At 53.1% G+C, this 24,365-nt stretch overlaps 10 protein-coding genes across 10 annotated transcripts; 5 read left to right on the top strand and 5 right to left on the bottom strand.

Moving 5' to 3' along the window:
- Nucleotides 1-194: 194 nt before the first annotated feature.
- On the top strand, nucleotides 195-1,897 carry CLUP02_15146 (Mob1/phocein family protein; the record flags this gene model as incomplete). Its single annotated transcript, XM_049294070.1, has 2 exons — nucleotides 195-410; nucleotides 485-1,897. The coding sequence occupies 2 exons, from the start codon at nucleotides 195-197 to the stop codon at nucleotides 1,895-1,897; spliced, it is 1,629 nt and encodes a 542-aa protein (XP_049151216.1).
- An 887-nt stretch (nucleotides 1,898-2,784) lies between these two features.
- On the bottom strand, nucleotides 2,785-5,139 carry CLUP02_15147 (uncharacterized protein; the record flags this gene model as incomplete). Its single annotated transcript, XM_049294071.1, has 5 exons — nucleotides 2,785-3,058; nucleotides 3,111-3,913; nucleotides 3,971-4,659; nucleotides 4,766-4,793; nucleotides 4,843-5,139. The coding sequence occupies 5 exons, from the start codon at nucleotides 5,137-5,139 to the stop codon at nucleotides 2,785-2,787; spliced, it is 2,091 nt and encodes a 696-aa protein (XP_049151217.1).
- Nucleotides 5,140-5,397: 258 nt separating this feature from the next.
- On the bottom strand, nucleotides 5,398-9,602 carry CLUP02_15148 (uncharacterized protein; the record flags this gene model as incomplete). Its single annotated transcript, XM_049294072.1, has 16 exons — nucleotides 5,398-5,557; nucleotides 5,611-5,721; nucleotides 5,786-5,926; nucleotides 6,019-6,213; nucleotides 6,280-6,354; nucleotides 6,428-6,519; nucleotides 6,582-6,854; nucleotides 6,984-7,367; nucleotides 7,439-7,603; nucleotides 7,662-7,720; nucleotides 7,784-8,002; nucleotides 8,075-8,258; nucleotides 8,321-9,052; nucleotides 9,107-9,362; nucleotides 9,419-9,445; nucleotides 9,547-9,602. The coding sequence occupies 16 exons, from the start codon at nucleotides 9,600-9,602 to the stop codon at nucleotides 5,398-5,400; spliced, it is 3,129 nt and encodes a 1,042-aa protein (XP_049151218.1).
- A 1,773-nt stretch (nucleotides 9,603-11,375) lies between these two features.
- On the bottom strand, nucleotides 11,376-12,225 carry CLUP02_15149 (uncharacterized protein; the record flags this gene model as incomplete). Its single annotated transcript, XM_049294073.1, has 6 exons — nucleotides 11,376-11,403; nucleotides 11,502-11,542; nucleotides 11,692-11,742; nucleotides 11,808-11,843; nucleotides 11,993-12,076; nucleotides 12,145-12,225. The coding sequence occupies 6 exons, from the start codon at nucleotides 12,223-12,225 to the stop codon at nucleotides 11,376-11,378; spliced, it is 321 nt and encodes a 106-aa protein (XP_049151219.1).
- Nucleotides 12,226-13,598: 1,373 nt separating this feature from the next.
- Nucleotides 13,599-14,995, top strand: CLUP02_15150 (uncharacterized protein; the record flags this gene model as incomplete). The annotated part of the gene is made up of 9 exons (XM_049294074.1): nucleotides 13,599-13,674; nucleotides 13,741-13,778; nucleotides 13,846-13,889; nucleotides 13,958-14,100; nucleotides 14,216-14,285; nucleotides 14,338-14,538; nucleotides 14,592-14,637; nucleotides 14,756-14,875; nucleotides 14,951-14,995. The coding sequence occupies 9 exons, from the start codon at nucleotides 13,599-13,601 to the stop codon at nucleotides 14,993-14,995; spliced, it is 783 nt and encodes a 260-aa protein (XP_049151220.1).
- A 678-nt stretch (nucleotides 14,996-15,673) lies between these two features.
- Nucleotides 15,674-16,525, top strand: CLUP02_15151 (uncharacterized protein; the record flags this gene model as incomplete). Its single annotated transcript, XM_049294075.1, has 3 exons — nucleotides 15,674-15,750; nucleotides 15,814-16,328; nucleotides 16,389-16,525. The coding sequence occupies 3 exons, from the start codon at nucleotides 15,674-15,676 to the stop codon at nucleotides 16,523-16,525; spliced, it is 729 nt and encodes a 242-aa protein (XP_049151221.1).
- Nucleotides 16,526-17,448: 923 nt separating this feature from the next.
- Nucleotides 17,449-19,570, top strand: CLUP02_15152 (MOSC domain-containing protein; the record flags this gene model as incomplete). Its single annotated transcript, XM_049294076.1, has 5 exons — nucleotides 17,449-17,483; nucleotides 17,679-18,642; nucleotides 18,785-18,896; nucleotides 19,017-19,128; nucleotides 19,333-19,570. 5 exons carry the CDS (start codon nucleotides 17,449-17,451, stop codon nucleotides 19,568-19,570), a joined length of 1,461 nt encoding a protein of 486 aa, XP_049151222.1.
- Nucleotides 19,571-19,594: 24 nt separating this feature from the next.
- Nucleotides 19,595-20,079, bottom strand: CLUP02_15153 (uncharacterized protein; the record flags this gene model as incomplete). Its single annotated transcript, XM_049294077.1, has 3 exons — nucleotides 19,595-19,688; nucleotides 19,805-19,918; nucleotides 19,988-20,079. The coding sequence occupies 3 exons, from the start codon at nucleotides 20,077-20,079 to the stop codon at nucleotides 19,595-19,597; spliced, it is 300 nt and encodes a 99-aa protein (XP_049151223.1).
- Nucleotides 20,080-20,116: 37 nt separating this feature from the next.
- On the bottom strand, nucleotides 20,117-23,888 carry CLUP02_15154 (RecF/RecN/SMC N terminal domain-containing protein; the record flags this gene model as incomplete). The annotated part of the gene is made up of 5 exons (XM_049294078.1): nucleotides 20,117-20,381; nucleotides 20,446-23,531; nucleotides 23,597-23,717; nucleotides 23,771-23,811; nucleotides 23,862-23,888. 5 exons carry the CDS (start codon nucleotides 23,886-23,888, stop codon nucleotides 20,117-20,119), a joined length of 3,540 nt encoding a protein of 1,179 aa, XP_049151224.1.
- Nucleotides 23,889-23,911: 23 nt separating this feature from the next.
- Nucleotides 23,912-24,358, top strand: CLUP02_15155 (uncharacterized protein; the record flags this gene model as incomplete). The annotated part of the gene is made up of 3 exons (XM_049294079.1): nucleotides 23,912-24,007; nucleotides 24,068-24,203; nucleotides 24,258-24,358. The coding sequence occupies 3 exons, from the start codon at nucleotides 23,912-23,914 to the stop codon at nucleotides 24,356-24,358; spliced, it is 333 nt and encodes a 110-aa protein (XP_049151225.1).
- Between the last annotated feature and the right edge of the window lie 7 nt (nucleotides 24,359-24,365).

Here is a 24,365-nt window from a genome sequence, read left to right on the forward strand (position 1 = left end):
GACATACCAACACATCTACGACAGTCTGTGACCGCGAATTCTGGAGGCGCAAGGGGGGAACACAACAGCTCTTGAACCGCGGTTGCAAATTACTCTCCAGTCGCTCGTCCTCTCCTACATCGTCTTCATCACGGAGACCACCCCCCGATACCATACCATCCCACACCACAACGACTCCGTCACCTCCTTTCACAATGGCAATGGCGCCGAGCTCGCCCCGGCTGCCCAGTCCGCCACCGCCCGCTGAGATCCAAATCGGTCCCAAGTCCCCTTCCACGGGTGCGCAATCGAATCGCGAAGCCTCGCCGATGGAGCAGTCTCTCATTGAAGCTAACTCGAGGCGTCGCATACACCCGGGAACGAAGGCCGCCGACATGGCTGCTGGACCGCCGCTTATCCCCCTTAATGAGGTTCGCAGCAACGTCCCTGTGAACAGCCAGATTCAACTTTGCGATTCTGCCGCTTACAAAACCCTTTTGCACAGCTCGACTCGGCCTTCCAGCTCCAGGAGCATCTCGCCGCCCTCCACTACCACCACACCAAGAGCAACAGCGTCCCGATAACCCGTACGACCGCAATCCAGCTGGCAACGCCCCCGCCGGGCATCGACCGCACTCTCTGGCTGTACGAACTGTGTCGCTTCCTCATCTCGCAATGCAACACCCTCATTGTCGGCTTCCTCTTCGACTCCCCACCCTGCAGCGCGGCGACGTGTCCCGAGATGCGCGCGTCAGAGTGGCAGTTCCTCTGTGCCGTCCACGAGCAGCCCAAGAGCTGCTGCGCCATCGATTACTGCTGCCACACGCTCGACTGGGCCGCCAACATCGTTACGGACCCCAAAATCTTCCCCTCGCGCTTCGTCGTCCTCTCCGACGTCCACAACAAGGGTGTCGCCGTCAAGAACCTCGTCAACGTCTTCCGCCGCTTGCATCGCATCTTCGCGCACGCCTGGTTCCAGCACCGCGCTGTCTTCTGGACCATTGAGGGCCAGACTGGACTGTACGTCTTCTTCAAGACCGTATGCGACATGTACGACCTCCTCCCCGCCGAGAACTACAAGCTCCCACCTGAGGCCGAGGGCCTGGAGACCGCAACGGCGGTGCCTGATGCCAACGGTGGTGATAAGAAGCCGCTTCCAATGTCCATTGTGAAGCCCAGCCACCGTGAGAGCCTCGGACAGAGCGAAGACGACAACTTTCAGCCTGTTGGCCGTACTGCTACGAGACGTCATGTCAGGGCGAGTCCCTCTGTTGGCAGTGCTGTGACGACAGTGGTGGAGGCTGACGAGGAAGACAACGTTGTAACAAATAAGTTGCGGGAGATGCGCATCTCTGCCCCCGAGACGCTCGAGGAGGAGCCCGAAGTGGCCGACGTGCCGGTGATTGTTGAAAAGGAGATTATTGGAGATGCGTCGCCCACAGAAGAAAAGGAGGAGGCCGCTGCGGCAGAGCCTCAAGTGGTCGAAACCGACTACCCTGATACAGAATCCGATGCGGAAACGACTTTGGTCTATGAAGAAACCGAGGGCGGTATGGCCCACCCAAACCAACCGCGGCTAGATCTGAACTTCGAGGAGAATGAGGACGTTCCTGCATCAGGAAGCGAGGCAGCAGCCGAAGGCGCCGACGAGCCTAAAGACGCAGATGACAAGACGGCGGATGAGGCTCCCGATGCAGCAGCTAAGGATGACGATGAATCTGGCGAGATTCCAGACGTCAGCACTCACGACTTTGCTCAGGAGTCAACCGCCAAAGTAGACGAGACTACGATGACAACAGATGCCGCAGATGCGGACAGCAAGGCTGAAGAAGCCGACAAGGCGGAGGAAACGGAGCCGAAGCACGAGGCAAAGGAGGAGAAGGCGGAGGAGGCCGAGGGGGGTAAGAAGGAGGCATGACAGAGGGAGAAAAGGGGGTTTTAATGACTTTGCGTATTGATGAATGTTCAAGTTACAGACTTGTTGCCTATCCGTCAAACCCAGGGGGGTGGTGGTTCTGAGTTGGGCAGGATACCGGTAGACCATTTTTCTTTCTTTTTTCTATTATTGTAATGAGACGAGGTCCACGTATGTGTATAATATTCTTCTTCGTTTTTGGAGGATTTCTCTTTGAAGTCTCGTGATGTCATTTTTTTTGTCAAAACGTCTCACGAGGTTGTGTGTATAAATAGGAAGGGGAAAAAACAGGTCTCACACAGAATCTATGTCTAACGTGGAAGCAAGAAATATGTGTGATGAAGATATGAAGAAAGAGATAAAGAGAACGAAAAAAAAATGTCCAAGAAAATGAAAACAAGATATAATACATTAATTCTCCTACAAGGGGTGCAGAGGGGAATTTTGCTAAAACGAATAATCGGACGGGGGGGGAAGAAAAGGGAGAAATGGAACAGAAAAAGACCCAACGCCAAAATGCGTATGGCCATTGCCTGGGTATGGCATGGCCTCTATGGGTTTATAGATGTAGCCCTCTAGATAGAAGGGGGAATGAAGAAAAAAAAATATGCCGCCGCTTTGTTTTGATCCGTCCATGCTCGAACGTTTCCCCCGTCGTTTTCACCGTAACATCCGCTTCCAACGAGCTCCCAACGAGCCCCGACCCTCCCAATCCATCTTCCATAATGTGCATCGTATGCCATCCAACTTTTCAGCCATGGTGTTTGCCGAGTCGATCAAGACCTCCCGCCTCCTTTTTTGTTTTTATCGCTCCAACTTTTCCCTCCCATGTTCTCGATTCCCTTCCCTCTTTTCCCCCTTCCCCCCCCAGAACTTTGGGGTTCCAAGATCTATGCAGCCTGGGTTGCATTCTCCTCCGTCATTTGCATCTTTGCAAAAATGTGTCTGACTTCTCGAAGGTTCTCCGCCTGGGCAGTTGCGGCATTGGCGTTGCGTTCATCGGCAAAGGTCCGTACGTCCTGGAGGATACGGCTGTAGCCCTCGTCGTTGGGCAGCCACCAGCGCACGCAGCTGGGCTCGTGGAACATTTCAGCCATCTTGGTGCGGAGTGATATCGGGTGTATATATCTGTGTAGGGTTTCGTCAAACGTCAGTGTGCCTGTCCTGTCGTGTGCGAGGTAAAAGGCAGAAGGTTGTAGCCAGCATGTCCACGTACCCCATAGTCTCTAGCAAAGCAAACTTCTTTCGGATCCAGTTGTGGTGTTTGGCGTCCTGCGGTAAGAACAAAGCCGAAAGGGCGATGCAAGCCTGGATCAGGATTAAACTGCCCCTGGGGCTCGACGGCCACCTCTCGACAGCCTCAAAAATTTGGCAGATGGCGTATGCATGACCTCTAAGCTCGCCGTAAAGGTGTTCCCGCTGCGTCGTCGACGACTGACACTTGTGCATCATCATGGTAGAGTTGAACTCGCTGGTGAGTAGCGTTGTCGAGAATATCGGGAAATCGTACAAGACTCCTGTGATAAACGGGTCGACGATGTCGTCCTCCCCCAGAGGGCCCGCGTGGCTGAAGTCGGTGACGTAGTAAGCAGGGTCCGTAAGTGCGTGATCCCATCCGTCTTTCCAGCCCTGGAGCGAGTTTTGCAGTCGTTCGTGCTCCGTCGCGAAATCTTCCGGTGTTATCTGGCCTCGGCTACCTCGGGCGAAGAGGGTAGACATTTCTCTCGAAATAACCCGCAGGCGACCTGATTCCGCTTCGAGTTTCCAGTGCAAGCTATCTGCTTCGTCCGAGACGGCTTGCTGATCGCAGTATTCTACAAAAGTAATGAACCACTCGGGGGCTAGCATCGTGGGAAAGCCGCCCATCATAGCGATGAAGATGTCGAAGCGTCCGTACCAAGACACAATCATTCTACCAAGAGGAGTCTGCGTAGCTGTCTCAGGCGTGAACAAATGTGTCAGCATCTCGAAAGCAGCCTTCTGATGCCCCATAAGGTTGATCCAGTCGCCCAGATACTCCTGTATCATGGATTAGCCACATCTTTATTTTCCATCTAAATTCGGGGACTGCCATACCTCGATTGTGGCAAGCTGAAGGACGGTCAATAGCATAGCAATATTGTGCTTCTCCTTCCTCTTCAGGGAGTTGAGCAGCAGGATAACACTCTTATTGTAGTATTTCAGAAACTCTTCCATCTTGCCATTGGGATCTTGTATCGTACGTTGGTACGCTGCGAAGCCCACAACCGCGTATAACAGAGCCTCGTTCTGCAACGCGAAATTCGGCAGAATTACACGGAAGAACTCGTGTGCGTCAGTGAGCATACAGTAATGATAGTGAGTAACGTTTTCGCAGAAGTATTCCAGATGCTGCCGGAGGTCGGGGGGCAGATGGGACCAGTCGGCGTGACCACCTAGGGATAATATCGTAAGATCCGGCATCGTATATGCGGTGGTTGTTTGGCTGCTCGCGGTAGACGTCGAAGGCGAGGCGCTCTTGGTCCCCTCGTGTGATGGCGTCTCGGAGCCGTGCCGTGTACCTCCCGTACGTTGCAGGTTGAATGACGAAGCTGTGCTGCTTCTACTCGGCCCAGAAAACTGTCTCTGGAAAGACTCTTCCTCTCCTTCGTCCTCGTCAAGGATGGTGTCTAGACCGCCGGGTTCGGTCTCGTCCTCTCCATCTTCAGCATCGTTGGAAGAATCCGGACTGGCCTGCTGTTGAGTAGGAGCTCCATCTTTGGATGAGGAGCCTTTTGCTGGAGATCCTTTGGTTGTTGGTGGTTCCGGATAGATACATTCGCGGCTACCTTTTCGACACCCTATGGTTACGTTAACGATACGAATCACAGATACCTCTTCGGCCAAACATACTATCGCAGACTGGCCGGCTTTCATCGCACTACATCGAGTTAGAAGGCTACAATCTTGAAGAGGACGCGGAGACATACCTTTACTCTTCTACTCCTACACATGTAGCAACCGGATCGTGTTCGTCGGTGCTTGACGTGATCTAAACCCGAAGCCGACTTTCTTCGGTTCCTCGAGGATTTGGGGGTAGTAAGCCCAACGGGGTCGGGGAAGCCTGTGAAATATCCAAGGTTGGGATATGGCCCAGGCATGGCACCGCCCATCATAGACATCTGGGCGCCTGGAAATTGGGGTGGATGTATGTCCTGCGGGCTTGTAGCTTGGCTAGCTGCCACCCCCGTCATGGAGGTGAGAAAATGGTGATAGTAGTCCCCCATACTTGCGGCTAGAAGGGGCCGATACCGTGGTTTTTAGGCGGAAGGCAAGGGACTGAGAAGGTGAGATTTTGTGGATCGTGTGCTACGATGACCTTGGGGGAGCTGGCATGCTCTGCCTGTACTCAGAAGGACCGCAAATCCGTATCCCTTGGAGTTCGTGGGTCGCTAATCGTGACGGCAATGCGAGCTATGGTGGGGTGGCTAGACTAGGCGGAATATGTCCAAGCAAGCAAAAGGATGGAGTGAGCCAAGTTGTTGTTAGGGAATGAATTCCTTGAGGTAAAAAGACGGAGAGCTGTGGAAGGAGGAGCCGCCCGGATAGAGGGACGCGGTGGCCCGGCTAGGTAGATCAAATCGAGAGCTTGAGATGGCGAGCTGGTAGAATCTGATCCGGGGCATGGATACTGTTCCTTCAAAGCTGTAGCTTGAGTCCGTGGCAACCTACGTATTCCATAAAATGGCTAGGGGAACAGAAACGGCGGACCCGGCATATGTCGAGAGGGGTCTGTGGTTGTAGTTGTGAGCGGACTTGGGAGGGAGATTATTCGCTCCTTGTTTTGGGGGAAGTAGTGAAAGGGCGAACTGTTCCACTCAGAAGAGGGTCTCGGTCACCCAGAGCCACACCAGTTCTTTCGATAGCCTTTACTGCGGGTGGTGATGACGGTAGTGGGGCACTGGGACGGCCACAATGTAACTGGGTTGACTGGAGAGCGGGTATCGCAGCTCGCGCTCTGTTGATCTGCTGGTAAGATTGGCGTTATGGCGGGGGCTCCTGGAAGCTACTACGCTAGGAAGGGAAATCAAGACCTAGACAGAGATGGTGAGGTGGTGTTGTCTGGCCTCCGTGTCTGAATCGATCCCGGCAGAGCTCAAAAGCACTTGGAAGCTGTTGAGAATGTGGAGGGCCGTTGTGGTTGGCCTAAGCCTAGTTGGAACTCAAGGGCCTGATGAAGCGCCAACTGGCATGAAGATTGGTCCTGAATATCGACGAGTACGAAGAATACGCCGTATTGTATAACGAAATACACGGCAACGGCTTGGTGAGTAAGGTATCGATGTGCCTCGTTCCACTCACTTGGGCCCGACAAGGGGATTAGATCGAGTGAAAGGGTTGCCGAAGAGATTCAAGCAGATGAGTACGTCAGATCTGAAGACTCGAAGCCAGCGGTAAGGCCAAAAGTGAGACGAAACTGCCCAAACATGTGGGTATTGTAGCTGCGTTACAGCCAGAAGAGGCGTGGAATGTAGATTCCAAAGTCAAAAAGCCCGCTGGTGTGTGATGGTGTACGGGTGGGTGGCGCCAAGTAGGGAGCGAGAGTCGACCAGATGGGCAGCTCTGAGGTGGCCTAGAATACGTGACTTGCCGAAAATGTGAAATGTCTAGACGGTTGGACAGTCCACAACAGTAATAGGATACTCAGGAATGGACTGGGATAGAGAACGGTTGTGCTGAAAAGTGATGAAAGAAGCTGGCGCGGGGTGAAGGGGTTTTTGGCGCAGCCACCCTTGCGAGCTCTGTGTCTTGCTGGTGGTTCCCTAGCCTCGGGAGAAGCGGTTTGGAAAGACGGCCCTAGATTGATTAAGGTTCCGGGATGGCGCGTGAGTGCTGGGGCGGCTGAGGCGTGGCAGACGCTGGCAAGAGGCCGATCCAAGGCGTGATATGGAGTCCCGTCACCACCCGTGTCTACTGATGAACGTGGCAACGGCTGGTCGTCCTAAGCCCAAACGGCTGTGAATGTCCGGGCTGTGCTCGAATTGGTCTGGCCGTCTGCCCAAAGTCTTAGCATAGGGAGAAGAGTAAAGATCGTCCGACCCAGCGGTACCGGCAGACAGGTTCGACTCACCCCTCCGCCTGAAGAGATGGGTTTCCTCCTCACAAGCGTACAAAGTACAAAGGACTCTGGATCAGGAACTGGACTGAACGTCAGAACCCGGCGGAAGAAGAGGCACAGATAAGCCCTGGCAGAATGATGAGACAAGGGTCTTGTGTCTAAGGTGATGTAACGGGCCAAAGCAAGCGCCCAGGTCGGTGGTGGGGGCAAAGCTGGGAATGAGCTTGCTGGGGTTGGGCGGGAAAAGCAGATAATTGAAGCCCTGTCAACATCTGGTTGTTGAAGTTTGATCAACAGCAGTCTAGCTGAAAATGATGTGGAGGTTCCTGTTGTTGATCTGATGTTCTGATCTCGGATCCCGCGAGAGAAGAGCCGTGACAGCTGGGCATACTCGCCCTGGAATCGACATGGATGAGTGAACGGCGGCGTCCTCACTAGTTGCTTAGTACGACCCAAGTTGCACATACACGGCCGCCAGGCCCATCCTTTGAAACCGCGTTCCTTAAAAGCCTGTCCGCGCAAATTTGCCGTGTAGCGCAGATGCGTTGAGCGGCGCCAGCGCTCGTCTGGCAGTTTAAGAAAACCGTGGGCGCGTTCTTCTGTGCCACTCTAGCGCGGAACTTGTCCAAGCCCTGGCGTCCAGTCACAACTCTAGGCCTATGAGCTCGTGTTAAAAGGTCACTCTTAGACAATGTGGGCCTGGTCCTGTCTAAGACGGCGGAGATTGATGATGGGAAGCTCCCGTGGACCTGTTGACAGATACCCGTCACAATGGGTGTATTACTTGGAATGATCGTATTCGAATTTCGAACCATATGAGCAGTATCCGCAGCAAGATGTTCCCCGCCGAGTCCGAGCTATCGTTGCTAGCAGAATTTGCAGAAAGGAGCCAAGGACCCGTGGAACACGCCCAATTTGCAGCGGGACGAACGGCCAGAGGCACGGGGGAATACCAGAAGAAGGGGACTGACTGGCCAGGCACTCATGGATGCTTTGCGTGTTCCCAGGCTGTCGGGGCGTCGAGCCATGGGCTTAGTGGAGGCATCAGGAAGAGGAGCAAGACAGAGAGACCAGCACCCCTCATCAACCCTAGCCACACCCACACTCCACACCCACTTCCAGGTCTTGGGTCCCAGGTTTCGATGTCATTGAAATGGTGAAGGGGGTGTCGTTGGAGCGGGAGCACAGACATGGGGTCGGGAGGTGCGGCCGGGGTGGTGTGGCGGAGGGCGCAAGGGCAGACAGAGATGTGAGAGCAGTAGCGGCAGCATAATCTAGCTTTCTTGGCTTTGGGAACCTGATGCCGCTAGCGCCCATGCTTAAAAAGGCGGCGGTCCTGAGGATGGGACGAGAAATGAGTTCAGGTCGGTGCCGTTGCCGCCGTCGTCTGTTGCTGTAGTGTAGCTGCCGGTGCCTGTGCTCAGTGACATGTCGCACTTGAGTGGAGAAGCTGGATTTGGAGAACGGGAGTCGGCGGGATCGAAGGGGGCAGGCGTTGACAATAAGATGCAGCTGAGGGAGCGACTCGATTCAGTATCGAGCCGTCTGACGGTTGAGAAAAGGAAAACATCGCAGCTGAAGCACCACAAAGCTAGCAAGATGCCAGGGGAGAGGACTGGCCCTGGCAAAAGGGTACCTGATTGAAAGTTTCTCCGCCCTGTTGGTTCATGTAATCCCAGTGCCTGGGCGGTTCCCCCCTCCCCCCCTGTGGTCCCGAGAAGCTCGTTGAACTGTCTAACCTCCTTGAGTCTATGCCAGAATCCTTGGGTAGGTATTGCGTATCCGTACGCGATATGACGGCTATGTCGAATGAACAGAGGAGATCCCAGGGACGACGGCTGATGTGCAAGATCGAGAATATCAATTGCTTGCAGTGAATACATCAACGGACCACTTGCTCGAGGGCGTCTGGCGCTGGCGCATCTCGACCAAAAGCGGGAGAGCAGTACTGTCTGTGTACTCCGTACGCAGTCCGGATATAGGGAAACTTCGTAGGAGTCGACGATCGAGACTGGCTTCCGTCCCAGGACAGTCGGGGCAGGGAGGGCCATGCCAGTGGTTGAGGCCAATGGAGGCGTCGGCTGTGGATCGAAAGCGGGCACTGATCAACAATCCCAACATGCAAGCAGAGCAACATCGTCCCATGCCAGGATGAGCGGCAGAAGGCGAGGGTGGTTTCTTGCTCCGTAATACGTACTTTGCGCAGCTAAAAAGGCAGCCAAGTGGGCGTGCCAAAGGTTGATCTGACAGGGCTCGTTCAAGGCGGGAGGTCGAGCCTGCATTAGTCGATATGCGGCAAACGCTGTCGTGCGCGGTAAGGAGGATATTTGGAAGGGGAGCAGCTGGGGACTCAGGAGATGGAGAAGTGTCCGGATTGCTTTGTACTGATGGCTAGATTCATCGAGTTGATCATGGCCAGCGGGCGTAGGCATTGCATTGTGCAGTACGTCGTACCCATATCCGTATGTAGATGTCTTGTTGAATCATCCAGATTCCAGTTGTGTCCAGATAGGTAGCTCGAGGTTACAGGGGGCTTAAATTGAGATGCGACAACGATAACCTGGGCACCGTTTACTTTGATCCAGATTGGTTCAGACCAGGCTTTGCATATCGCGTGGCCTGACCAGCCATATCGAGAAGTGAAAAAAACGAAAAGCGTGGGAGTCACGTGGGAATTGTGTTCGTCGTGTTGTATCGCAGCACAGGCACGATGGCATGGAACTTGAAAGACCTGACGCAGAAGAGATGGCAGACGAACAAGGCATCCGCGGAACGGAAGGAAAAAAAGAAAGTGGAGAGTAGCCCGAGTGGGGATGGTGAGTTTAAAAGAGTATTATGTAATTAATGTGCTGCAAAAGAGGGCAGGAAAAGCAGGCCCCAAGCAGGCCCTCTTGGATGATCAAGTCTCGAAACAGCAGGAGTCAAAAACTGGACGGGCCGGGTCCACCTTCCAAGTTCCCACGATTCGGTCCCATGGTGCCGTCGGCGCCGGGGGCCTTTTGTCAAGACTCAACCTGCTTAGGTACGGAGTACCTTACTATGCAGTACTCCGTATGGATCATGGAATACTCCGTAGGTACCGCCTACCTTACTCCGTACTCACTTACTTCGAAGCAGAAAGCAGGCGGCCCACGGCTCGTCGAACCCCCCCCCCCCTTCCCCTCGTCTTTCCTGCCGTGCCTGCCTCAATTCTGCCAATTTGGTAATCGGAGAGAAACATGACATGGCCCCGTGGTCTATCCGAATGGAGTACCTTGGGAGCAAAGCCCTGCTCATATCCTGGACCTGAACACATTTCCATCCGCATTCGACACTCTACTTCAGGCGTACGAGGAGGGTCAAAAGGAGTTGGGGTTGAGACTCAAGAGTCAGTGACAACTCGGTATGCAGTCATGTTCATGGATTCAAGGAATGCGCGGCAACGCAAGATCCGACGATACACTGGAGACTTGATGCATTCGTCCAACCAGAGTTCGTTCCTATGGCCAAATATATATCGGTCAAAGTTTGCAACGAGTCGATCATTGGATAATCTAATGGCCAAGGAACTGTGTCTATGCATACATGGTCTTACGAACCTCGATTTTCCCTTGGACCTTCCTGAATCATTCAATTCTGTCGTCTACACTAGGTACTATTATATCTTGATACAGGAGTGGAATCCCACAAAATGAGAAGCAAAAATAAAAGAGCGGTGGGTGGCGGAACCCCAGTTAGCACCAAGCAGACTCCAGAGCAAGGTACACTGCCTTACCTCAATAATCAGTGGTCTACCATGTAATAACCATGTTTTCCTATTCCATGATTCCAGTGCCCTAAGTCATGAAGCTGCCAACATATGCCAAAGTCGGCTTCAATATCCGCAAGTCCCTCAGTGAAGAATTCAAAATTACAGCGTCCAACCTTGCACGGTGGCTTCATCTCCGCATTGCACCTGCTTTAGGGGCCGAGCTTGAGCAAGGAAGACCGAGGCTGGACAGGGACCTGCAATGTGTAGCGCGTGCTTTCAAATTCTCAGGTAAGATCCGGATGGTAGGGAAAGTGCCGGCTCTTGATCATTGCGCCTTGCCTCACATCTCACGCTGCACGCTCACACACCACTTCAGTGACTTCACTCACACAGCTCCTCGCAGTCTACTTTCTCCAACAACATCCTTTTCTCTCACTTCTCCAACAAGTTGCCTCCTCTTCTTCCCACTGTGCTACGGCATACGGCACGAGCTGACTTAAGGTAGGTTGCCATTGCCCATCTTCTCACACACACACACACACACACACGCTCTCTCTCTCTCCCCCTCCTCACGCCGCCCCCAGCCAGTCAGATGTCGGTTTGAACTGGGATATGCCTCATTGCGGCGTTACGGTATTATGAATTTAACGTGCAATGATCCGATCCAATGGTTTTTAGCGGCCCAGACCGATCGAAGGTGCGCTGCAGCATTGTGCACCTGCCGGTCTTTTTTTTTTTTTTTTTTTGCCTCCATTACATGTTTTCTTGGAATTTGTACACTTGTCTCTTTTCTTTTTCACGGTCGGAAGGAAACTGCAGCTGCTACTGGCAAAGGCAGTACCTGAGGTTTGGCAGCAGTCGGCTCAGTCGTATATATCTGTACCTGTGAAGCTGGGTTAAGGTAGTAATACTGATTGAGAAGGTATACGTACCCGTATCTGTACTTACCATCTACCTAAGGTCCTTCCTTCCATTTCCCCGGCCAGTCACTTCCCGCGTCTTTCCGCCCCTAGGAACTGGCCCATGGGCATAGGTACTCGCCTGAGATGCATCTCATGTGGCCACACTTGCCTCATTCGCCCTCTTAGCTTGGGACGGTTGTGGACAACAATATGGAGTGTGCTGTAACTTAGATTCAGCTGCTGCAATGCCATGTCATGTCATGCACTGCGCTGCATCGCACCGCATTGCATCTTCTCTCGCACATTCAAAGCAAAATTCCATCGCGACGCAGCAATTTTTTAAAATAAACTACGGCTCCTGAGCGACAGCGCCAGTGAGCTTGGTCAACGAAAGGCGAATTGCGGCACTTTCCGAGACATCTCAGCTGGACCTGGACCATCTCAGTCATCCACTCCATTCCCATGGTTTGCTGCTTGCAGCTGTCAAGTAATACCTACCGGATAATCAGCCTTATTGCACGCCGCCACAGTTTAAACACACCTCACATCCGCCCTCACAAGTCACACCAAAGAATAAGCGCCCTGTGCGTCCGTCGCCAAAAACGGCATGCTCCAAATGCATCTCTGAGCATCTTGGCTCTACATTGCACCAAAAAGACTAGCTGAGCTGAAGCTTTAGACTTTGCTTCGCCCTACACTCTCCCAGTCGACAGCGCGTTAACAAATCGATCATCCAGATGGACTGCAACGTCTCATCTGCTCCGTGTTTGCCGCACAATGGAACCCAATTCTGTCCCTGTTTCTTGCGTGGTTTGGTTCTGTCACGCCCATCACCGCCGGCCCGGCTTCTAGAACAGAAAATACCCCTCAACTTTTTTTTCCAGCATGTCAGCCTGGCCTGGTCGAAAGTTTGCAGCGCTTCTGGGCTTGTTGCGTCTTAATCCAACCGTCCTATCCGCGTCGTACCGCACCGCACCACAGTCTACTATGGCTCGGGAGAACCCGAGTCACGACGCAATCAGCTGCTCGAAGCTGCGACTTCATACCATCCATGCTGTTTGCTTCAATATCAAAAGTAGCACCCTATAGCAGGATCTGGCCCACCGGGACGAGTCTTCAAACCCGTCATATATGACGGAGAAGACGCTTTATCCGGAAAAGATAATGCATGGTCTCATTTGCAGGATTCGCCACAAAACCGCCATCGTCTCGCAATTTTATTTGCAGCGCTCTATGTCCTACTTTGTTCCACCGTCGAGGGTGTTAGTCGTCTGGTATAGTCCCAAGCAACAGACGCACCTCACTTTCTCCTACCGTTCTTGGTGACCCAGGTCATCCGCTGCCGGTGCAGGGTTGCAGATTTCCCGTGGCAAGGCACGCCCCGAGACAAGGGGGCCTACGACAGGCCTGAGCCCTGAAGCCTCTCGCAAGTCTTCCTTCATTGCTTTTTGCAATACCCCACCAAGGAGGCGGTCATAGTTCTGGGTCCTTGTTGGGATCATGGGTTTTGATACGGGTACCGACTGCAGATTTGTTTCTCAATATGTCGGCCGCCTCGGAACCTCGATGCTGACCACCGGGTTCAACGACGGCCAAGAGTTTTTTCCCACTACATACCCCCAGCACAGAGCAGTCAATATTGTCATTGAGAGATGACCAAGAGAAGCGCCGTTCGTATACGGATACTCCAGCAAATCACATGTTAGCCGTCAACTATGTGGCCTTCTCGTCTGTGGATCAACACTCCATAACAGGGACGGGATGCATCTACCCATAGAAAAGGGGAATACGCCCAGATAGGACCCCTCACAGAAGCACAAGCATCATGCTCAATAGTTCCCACAGTCCTGCAGCTACGGCCCCAGGCTCCCTATTCAAATCCTGACAGTGGCCTAATCTAGCGTGGCCTGGTCGATAGAGACTCCTTGCAAAGTTACGACACGGATTTGACAACTAACCCACCCCGAAATGGAGGGACTGCTTGGACAAGCAAACATGGCATACGGTTCTCAATTGGGAACGAAATCGTTGCCCAACGGCACTCGCGAGTTGCAGAAATCGAGGATGAAAAGTTTGCAAACGTTACAACAGCCGTTGAACCATCTGTGGCGCGCGGAATCTTGATCGCTGCAGATAGTCAACGGTAACGGCCGTTGGCTTATTTTGCTCAATAGTGTCACCAAAACGTCTTGCCCTTTCGAGGTTGACGCCATCGGATGAACTGCCTGCGAAAGGCTGGTAGTACCAGAAGACAGTCATGTTTGGCAGCGCGACATGGCGGATACGGTTTGCAAATCACAAGTAATAAGATGGCTTGATATAGCCTTTAGCTTTACACGCAGTGATCAAACGAGCACGACGCCGAACGAAAGTGATAATGGCTCCCTTGCTCATATCCTAGCAACCCCCGGAGGCGGGAAGCTGCTCGGTATTACAACAAATCAAGAGAAACCTGACTTCGACTCCCGCGGACCCGGAGAAGAATCCCAAATGTTAGGTATGACCTTTGCGTTAAGGGCGACAAGCGGTAGAAAATGCTCAATTGCTGCCAGCATCGAAGCACGCTATAGCTCTTCCGGTATTCTGCCAAATCTGGGCACAACCATCCATAGACTGGCAGAGTCAATCAGTCTTCACAAAAGAACGCAACATGATTGTACCTCTCTCTCTCGAGAGAGAGAGGTACATGCCTGAACAAAGAACGCGAACCCGCATTTGGTTAACATATATGCAGCCACTCGCCATACCACGAACGTCTTTCGTCCAAAAGTCTAGCGCGAAAACAAAAAGGCCAACGATGCTTGGCGTCTTACCAAAATTTGCCTAGCCAGGGCCTAGAAGGATCGCAAAGACGGGGGGCATGGGGGCCTCGTCCTCAGATGAACCCAAGGCTTCACATCGTTCTGTACTTCGTCCGCTTTCCCATCCTTTCACAGTGGGGCAGAAGCGGCCAGCATTGGCTTTGAAGCAATCGCAAGTGCCGTCAAGTGAGATCAGCAAAGAGGCCCTGCCGTTGTGGCTGGTCAAATCGACTGTAGGTATGTTCACCAAACCCATGTTGGCATATGCTCCGATAGCTAACTTATCTAAAAGATCAAGCGGATGGCTGACACAATGAGGAAGGCGTTTTCAGGTTGAATCAACCAGACTAGCCAACAACATGGCTCTACTACAGCCCCATGTTGACATCAACATACACGACTACCTATGAACAGGGAACAAAAGTCATCAAAGGCATCAAGGACGGCATATCAACAGAGGACCATCACTGCGTAATTACCCGGGAGATGGGAAAGGGGAGGGGGAAAACCCGCATCTTAAGAGAGGCATCCAAACACAGGGCCCAGGCATACGTCAGTCTTGGAGAGAAGGTCCTGGCCTCGACTCCCTAGGAGCCACAGCCAACCCACTGTGATGACCATCGCCGTCATTCCTCGCCTTTTGCAATCACGGTTCATTGGTCATCATCATACCCAGTTGCTATGGGGTCAGCCATGTCTTACTACGGGCGCAAAGGCCTCTAGTAATTTCTAATTCTTGTTCCATGTTCAGGAGACTTTGGTGATGGTCGCTTTAAGATGCTCCGTATCTACTCCTACTCAACCAGCTGTGTACCTTTCTACAAGATGGAGATGCTGACCTGAAGGAATATGCGGTCTGTAGCTTGTACACCCCAGCTCGTGCTGCTTGGTGAAAACCTGGTGAGGTTGTCCATCATCTGCGACCATACTCATCGTGCGCTTTGATATCAAGTTCTTACCCCGGATGGCGCTGAGTGGACCGACCGCTCCGGGATGTCGTCTTCGCTCAGCCATGCGATCTAAGCCGGGTTGTGGGATGCCTTCTCTTTCCCGTCCCCAGTCAGGGTCTATGTGTTCAGACCTCAAAGCCACAGTCACAGTATCAGAGTAGCATCCTGATCTTCTCTTCGAAATCCGCGGCAAAGTACCATCCGGTGTAGGGTATATCGATACATGCGCCTTTCTTTGTCAATCTCCGACGCGATTGACGAATTACTTTCGGCATTGAGCATCGCAATGGCCTCTTCCATACGGTACCTCACACTTTAGATGGACGTGCGGCTCTTCTTCGTCCGGGCCGAATTCCTCAAAGGCTACTACCTACCTATAACGCGCGTCCCAGACGGGTCAGAGGCGCAGGAACGATGCAAATGATCTGCCGATATCTCAAAGCTTCCCTGGTCGCATAGTATCGGTGCAACCATTACCATTCTTCCTATTGGAAAGGCATTCGTGATCGATCTATTACACAGCCATACACATGGTGACATTGGCTTCGTCTTGTTACTCCTCCGCCTCTGGTACTGGAGCTTAACATGGCGAGTAACAGTAGGACTTCCAGAGTTTTTTCAAGGGATAGTTCACATGTACTCGCATTTATCACAGCAGACCAGCGCGCATCTACCAGTCGGCAGATTGAAGAGCTGGACCAACAGTGATCAGACCATACCAGACCGTATTTGTAGATCCCATGGAACTGGATCCATGCAGCCTCAAAGTTCTTTCGCGCAGTCTCAGGGACAGCCCGCCTTCGAATTTTCCGATCCGACGAGGGGATACTACTCTGGATTTGAACATCCAATCGCAATGGGCATCAACGACATCACCTTACCTTCCTCTCCTGTTGCAATGCTACCAGTTTGGGATTTCCTCTCGGGGATTATGCAGGAGACGCCCAATGGATGCTACGCCAGGAACGGACTATGTTCGCCAGCCCATTGTGACATTGCGATCAGACCGAGTGGCATTCACTCACACTCAACAGCAGCCCAACCTCATCTGTTGCCATCAGATTACAACGGGCGCAAAGCCACTCGCGGTCGGAGGCGTTCTTCCTTGGTGATATACGAACTTAGCGTTACAGTCACTCCTGCTACGTCGGTAACGCGACGACCGAGTTAGAAGCGGCGGCTAAAGCTGTCGGTACCTTGCGAATGCTATGATGCTCAGAGGTTGTCGGAAGAACCTCGTCGGGTCCTTAACAATTCGCCCTGAAGGAAGGGTTTACACCTCCAGATCGACTTGTTGAGGTACATAGGTAATGGTTCTTCTAGACCTGGAGGCTGGCGGACGATCTCATGCGCCCTTCCCCGTTCGACATCAAATCCCAATGCTGAAGCGTCCGGGAGTCATGAAATTAATTCGTCGCACAAGACAGAAGCCAACTGAAGGAAAATAAAAATTCAAAAGGCGCCGAGACTAATTGCCGCTAGAGATGTGTCACAGCACCTCTAAAGTTATTACGCATACGGACGTAAGAATCGACAAGGAGGCGTGGCAGGGTGATGGGGATGTTGGCGTCATCCATCTGCTGTGGCTGATAGGGGTGTAGGGGTCGCCAGTACGTGGCATCTGCAGTCCCCCGTGCTGATGGCATCATCCCGCTTTTCGCAACGAAGATCGCAACAATTCCCCTGCTTTTGTTTCGAATTGACGATTATACGTCTCGAGGTGGCCGTGGGTGCTCCTAGGGAGCTACATACAGACACCAGTAACGGAACTGCAGATACCGTTGCCCACCGCCCATACGTGCGGCGGTTCTGAAATCAGGCGCGGGGGACTCGGGACCGAGTTTCCTTGGACCAAGTTTCGTTTCAAGCACAGACCAGCTTCCCTTGGGGGAGGGTTGAATGACTAAGCAGGGGAAACTGTCTCTTGGAAGAAGCTGGTCACTTGATTCTGCACGTGAGGCCAGCATCAAGCACGCGCCCGGGCCGTAGGGGTCTTGGACCCTGCCAAAAGGGATGAATGGAAGGTTTCAGCCGCGCTGTCAATAGGAAGCGTGGTTCTAAAAGGGTGAGATGTCGTGAAGCTCATATCGTACCATGAACTGGAAGCCCTCGATTACATCGTCGACGAAGTAAAACATTACGTGTGTGAAATTGGTGGTGGAGCTTCCAACCACACGTCCGATTCTCATCACAACCCACCCGTATCCGTCTTACAAGCAAGGGAGTAAGTGAGTGAGTGAGTGATCGATCGCAGGGAGAACCAGATACTGTTGTACACAGAGAGCACACAACAAACAAAACATTGAGAATACAAGCAACAACAGGATCAACGGCAATAACAGAGAGAGAGAAAGAAGCATAATCATAATGGACCCAAATATCTCGGCATCCGCTCTGGGTGAGCCACACCACCTGGGCATCGGCTTCTACCTCCTCCCCTTCGCCACGTTCCTCTGCTTCCTCGTCCCGGTCCTCTACATCTTCCCCCCCATCCCGGCCACCACCAGCGACGCCCTACGCTCAACCCACACCAAGATTGGCGTCTCGCCGCCAAAGAGCAACCTCCGGGACCAGTACTCCGTCAAGGCCGACGCCGGCAGCACTTCCAATGCCGGCACCGGCACCGGGCCCGTCGCCCGGGTCAAGGCGCTCTGCGTCTACCCCATCAAATCATGCCGCGGCATCGAAGTGACCCGGAGCAAGCTCCTCCCGACGGGCCTGGAATTCGACAGGCTGTACACTTTCGCGCAGCTCAAGTCCCGCTTCCCGGCCGCCGTGGACGACTCGGCCGAGGCGAAGGACGAACACACCTGGGAATTCGTCACGCAGCGCCAGTTCCCGCTCCTCGCGACCGTCAAGGTAGACGTCTACGTGCCCGACGCGACCAAGTCCACAGTCTTCATGGAAAAGTCCTCCGACGCGTGGATCGTGATGCGGTTCCCCTGGCGGGAACCGGGGTTCCGGGGCACCATGTCGTGGGTGGCGTCCAAGATCCGGGACGGGTGGAGGGGCCGGCCGGAGATGGAGGTGCTGTTGCCGGTCGAGTTCCCGACGGACGCGGAGATTGCGGAGCGCGGTTACACGCGCGAGGACGTCAAGGTGTGGAAGGAGGTCGTGCCGGCTCTGAACATGGAGAAGGAGTTGCCGGGGGAGCTGTGTCGGTATTTGGGGGTGAGCAACAAGCTGGCGCTGTTCCGGGTTGATCCGGGGCAGTTGAGGGAGGTGTATCGGTGTGCGCCGCGGAAGGAGGAGGCTGGGTATCAACCTATTGTTGGATTCCAGGATGCTGTGAGTTTTTGTTCCTCCTTTGGTTCTCGGTTTTGCGACCCCTTACCCCTTTTTCGGGTTTCTCTTCGTTGAGAGGGATCAGAATTGGATGTGTGGGAAGTGAGAGAAGGAGACTTGAGGCTAACGAATCATTTGAAAAAAGTATCCCCTGCATATCATGAACATCAGCAGTCTCCAGGACTTTGACGCCAAGGTGCCCAAGGACGACGAACTCAAGCATCTCGATGTCAGGAGGTTCCGGTCCAACATCATTGGTAAGTTCGATTTAATATAGCATGAGATGATCTCCTTCCCTCGAGACTCTCTAGAGGCTCGATAGCGGGCAAACTTTTAAGGCTCAAGAGCTTTACTGACGAAATCCTGTGACAACATAGTCTCTGATGCGCCAGCCTACGATGAGGAATCATGGAAATGGGTCAACTTCACCCAGGGCACCTCAAAGGTCACCGTCCCGGCCAAATTCCAAGTCTCGTGCCGTACCGTCCGGTAATCTCCCTTCCTCCTTTCCACACTCACTTACTCACTTACTCACTTACTCACTTACTCACTCACTCACTCACTCACTCACTCACTCACTCACTCACTCACTCACTCACTCACTCACTCACTCACTCACTCACTCACTCACTCACTCACTCACTCACTCACTCACTCACTCAAAAAAACACCTTGACTAACACCCCCTCAAAGCTGCAAAATGCCAAACGTCGACCCAGTAACCGGCGCCCGCCACGGCGCCGAACCGGACCGGTCCCTCCGCAAGCTCCGCGATGTCGACGAGGGCGCCCCGCGCATGGGGTGCCTCGGCATGCAAATGTGCCCGCTCTTCGAGGGCACCGATCGCGTCGAGTACATGCAGGCCTGGCTCGAGGTCGGCATGGACGTATCCGTGCTTGAGCGCGGCGACCACGTGTACATCAAGCAGTGAAAATCCAGGCCACTTATCTTGATCTTAATCCTGAAGGAGAAGAAAGAGTATCTGGGTAGTGGCTGATGAGGCGATTTGGTGCTGCTGAGGAGAGAAGAGTGGTTGGATTTTCGTCTTGCTTGATTACGGTGTGTGAAATGGCATAATAGACATAGACTTCAATCACACGCAGAAGGAGAGAACGTTGTAGGTTAAGAACAGGAAAAAACAAATTTGATTCCCTAATATTCGCACTCGCAACCTCCATTAGATATCATGCCAATTACTCCCATATTTCCGGCTTGTTTTGCGTGAGAGAGACAAACCCGTCCGAACCCAGTGCAGAAAAACGACAGAAAGCGTGCTCCGCTGTGGTATCCAACGAAAAGAAATTTCAGCCCGACCCAGAAACCCCGTCGAGTACTCTTGCGCCTCTACTTCAGACCGGGAGAGAGGCCCCAATAGCAAACGGAAAAGAGGAAGAAAATCCCATCATCGTCATCATCATCATGTCGCGATCCGAAAACCATTTTAGAAACATTCACGAGCAAACGCGAACAAACACGTTTACTTCATGTCAGCAGGCGTCAATGCTTGAACCATACTGGTTCCTTCGCTGAAGCGAGTTCGGAAGATGCGGTTCGCGTTCTGGAACATGCCGTCCTTGAGAGAGACGACGATGAACTGCGAGCCCTTGAAACGCGTCTTGATCAGGCGACCAATATTTTGCGTGTGGGACAGATCCAGCGCGGCGTCAACCTCGTCAAGAATGTACATGGGCGCAGGCTTGAACTGCAGCAGGGCCATGATGAGTGAAAGGGCGATGAGAGATCTGAATTGCAAGCGTTAGTTTGAATTCATTGAAACTTGGTGGAAAAGATTGAGTGTATGCTTACCTCTGACCACCAGACAGCTCAGTCAAGCTCTGCTTCCACACCTTGCCAAGGGATACCTTGACTTCGAGACCATCGCTAATGGTCTTGCCTTCAGGGGGGTCCAACTTGGCGAAACTGCCGGGCAAGAGCTCGTTGAAAATCTGACCAAAGTCGCCGTTGACCTTCTCCCATGTCTCTTGCAGGGCCTTCTTTTTGTAGTCGTCCAGGCTGATGATGGTCTCCTCGATCTTGCGCTTGTCGCGGATGACAGTCTTCATCATGTGCTTGAGTGACACCTCCTTCTTCTCGACACTCTCAATCATGTTCATGACCTTGGGGTTGATCTTCTTCTTCATGCCCTGGAAGCGGTCCGTGAGGTTACGGAGCGTCGACTTGCACTCGCCAATGTTCTGACCCTTGAAGTCATACGGCGTTCCTGAACGGCCAAAGTTCTCCTTCTCGTCGGCAATCCAGTCGTGCTCCTTCTCCATGTGCGCAACAGTTTGCACGGCCGATTGCTGCTCCTTGTGGAACCTTTCGACCTGATGGCCAAGCTTCTGCATCTCGAGACTCTCCTCGGCGATGCGGGCGTTCTTGGATCGGGTAGCATCTTCAAGGGCGTGGAGTTCGTCATCGAATCCATGGAGCTTGGCCCGCTCATCGTCAAGCTCGGCCTGGACACCGTCAAGAGTCTCTTGCAGGGTGCTTTGCTGCTTGACAAGATCCTCGACGTCCTGCTGCTGGGCCTTGATGGCTACTTCAACCTCTTGCTGCTGTTCGCGGGCCGCGGACAAATCGCCAGAGACCTGTTCTGAGTCGAGCTGAGCGCCCTGTACTTCCTTCTGTAGAACCTTGACGGAAGCAGTGTTCTTGGTTAGGTCGGCCCTCAGCTTGTCCAATGACTTCTGGAGCTCAACAAGCTTGGCATCCTTGTTGTTGTCGAAGTCCTTCATGTCCTTCTCAATCCGCTTGACGTCAGCAGTGGCTTCGGAATGCCTCTTTTTGGCCTCCGCAGTGTCGCTCTTGAGCTGGGCAATGGTTTCCTTCATGTTCTGCACCTCTTGGATGATTGAAGAAGAAGAGTTGCTGCTAATCTGCTCTTCACCAAGCTTGATCTCGTGGCTCTTCAGGTCAAGTTCCTGCTTGATCTTGCGAGCGTGGTCAAGTTTTGACTTCTCACTCGCAATAGTGAGCTGAAGCTGGTGCAACGAAGACTCGGTCTCCTTGAGTTGGCGTGTGATCTCGTTAAGCTTTTGCAGCGTGACGAGCACACCACTGGAGTTGGGGGAGCTACCACCCGAGAGTGTGCCTGAAGGGTCATAAGAATCACCCTCAAGGGTGATGGACCTCATTCTAACGTTGGGGTCGAAGGTGACCCTCTTGGCCGTCTCTGCATCTGCGCAGATGAGAGTGTTGCCGAATACATACTCCATAGCGGCGGAGACCTCATTGTCGTAGCCGACGAGTGACAGGGCTAGGTCAACCTTGCCTGGTGCAATTCTTTGGGCAGCCCCGATGGCCTGAGCCGAGGCTTTGAAGGCCGCAATCTTGTTCAAAGGAATGATGGTGACACGCTTGCGAAGCTTTCCTCCTTGAAGCAGTTGAGTGCCAGTGACTTCGGAGTCAACCACGACGTTGTAAAGGCGACCGCCAGCGCAAATCTCGAGCGCAGTACCGGCTTGCGTGTTTTGCTTGTCGAGTGTAAACAGCTGGGCAACCAAGCCCTTGACCTTTGATCTATCGAAGTTGGGTGTCGGGTCGGCATAGTTGAAGTCAATGTTGGCGACCTTGCGCTTCAGGCCGTCGGCCTCCTGTCGAAGACCTCGGATCTGCTGCTGCAGGGACGACTGCTTCTGGTACAATTGCTCTTCCTGGCCGGGCTCAAAGCCTAGTCGTCCGAGCTCTTTCTCGAGCTTCTGCGCCTGTGACCTTAGGCCTTCGAGATCCCTGAGAAGGTCGGCATTCTGCTCTTTCGCCTTCTTGGCTCGCGGCTCCTCCTCCTTGATACGCTTTTCGAGATGAGCAATTTTCATCTTTGCTTGCTCCTGTTCGGTAACCGATGCTGTCGCGCGGTTCCTTGCGTCTTGCAGCTGGCCTTGGTAACCGCTTTCTTGACCATCCTTGGATGCAACACCAGTCTGCAAGGTTTGCAAGAGTTCCTCCTTGGATTCGGCTTCTTGGCTTTGCTTCTCCAGGTCGTCCTTGGCTGCGTCGAATCGGGCTTTGATCTCCTCAAAGGCCTGAGTCTTTTCTTGCAGTGTCGCCTCCAGCTCCGCGACGTTCTTCTCGACAGCCGTCTTCTTCTCTTTCTCTTCCGCCATGCTGGACTTCTTCAAGTCCATGACCGTGGCAAGTCTGACCAGCTCGTTTGAGTGCTTCTTGACGGCATCCTCCAAGGCTTGCGCCTTTTCTCCTTTCTTCAACTCCTTGTCGCGCTGAGCTCGGACTCGTTTGACATCCTCTTCAAGGTGGGAGATTTCGCTCTTCAGTCGTGCCGCAGACTCCTCGAGGTCTTTTTGTCTTTGTTTCTTGCCCTCCAGGTCTGCTGCGGATTGCTCAAGCTTTTCTTGGCACCTTACGTAGTCGTGCGCCACGACCACCCGTGTAAGACGCTCGAGATCGTTCTGGGTTTGTTGGAAGTCCAGGAAGGCTCGCTTCTCCGTCCTGAGCTTCTCGAGCTTCGGCTCGATCTCGTCTCGTAGCAGCTCGGTGATTTCTTGCAGTTTCATCTCTTTCTTTGCCATGGTCTTAAGCGCCTTGTCCCTCCTGTCCTCAAACATTCTGGTTCCCGCAGCTTCTTCAATCATGGCCAGAATTTCGACCGGCTTCATGTTGAGAACCTTTGTGATTCGGCCCTGCATAATGAGGAAATTTGGGTTGTTGATGTTTAGCTGGACAGACTGGAAAAGGTTTTGTACAGTCTGTTGTTGGGCTCGGTGTCCATTGATGAGGTATTTGGATGTGCCGCCAAGGACGATTTGTCGAGTTACACTGATGGTTGAGTACTCTTCGAAGCCGATCGGCGACTTCTTCTTGTCTCTGTTGTCGAAAACAATCGTAACACTCGCTTTCGTCACACCGGCTTGACCGCGCTTGTAGATAAGATCCTGTTGCGAATAGCATCAGCTTCACCTGCCACCAGCAGAATGTACCGCAATGGATGGCTACGCACCTGGAGATTTTGCGCTCGGACTGTTGTCATGTTGGTAATTCCCAAAACGAAGCAGATGGCGTCCAAGATGTTGGACTTTCCGGAACCGTTGAGACCAGTGATCGAGTTGAAACTTTCGTCCCTGTGTTGTGTGAGCTTTCGTCCCCTCACAACCAAGGCAAGGGGTTTGTTTACCATCCCGAAATCACCGTTCGCACGGCATACGACTTGAAGCCCTGAATACTGTTAGCATCGAAAAGACAAAAGACGGAATGTGATCGCATACGTCTATAATGACCTCTATGACCCTCATGCTGCCGTAGTTAGTGGTTGACGATGGTGTTGCTCAGGAGTGTTGTCAGAGCCAAGGTCTTATTGTTTACTTTCGATCGGTCGCGTTTCCACTTCACCCCCCCTTCCCATGGATGGAAGGTTTGGACCCTCCCGCACTCCCGCCCGATAAGGCCCTTATCGGGGACAGCACACATATAGGGCGGGCAGTCACACAGGGCACCGCGAGTCTCCCGCAAGCCGCAAGCGCGACTGTCAATCTGTGATTGCCCCGGCTCAGGCAGCCCCACGAGCTTCAGCCGCGCTAAGCCGAATTCGGACTCGACCAAAACATTCGGTTCGCAATGCAATTCAAATCCAGGTCCATCAACACCACCACACATCCATACAGCTTTTGTGTGCTTTCCACTTTTTGCTTTCCTCTCCCCCTTCTTTTCCAGCAACTACCTTACTACACCCAGCTACCACATTCCGAACTCGATGACCAGCTAGCATTTCT

The sequence above is a fragment of the Colletotrichum lupini genome, chromosome 8 (genome assembly GCF_023278565.1).
Source record: "Colletotrichum lupini chromosome 8, complete sequence".
Classification (NCBI taxonomy): Eukaryota; Fungi; Ascomycota; class Sordariomycetes; order Glomerellales; family Glomerellaceae; genus Colletotrichum; species Colletotrichum lupini.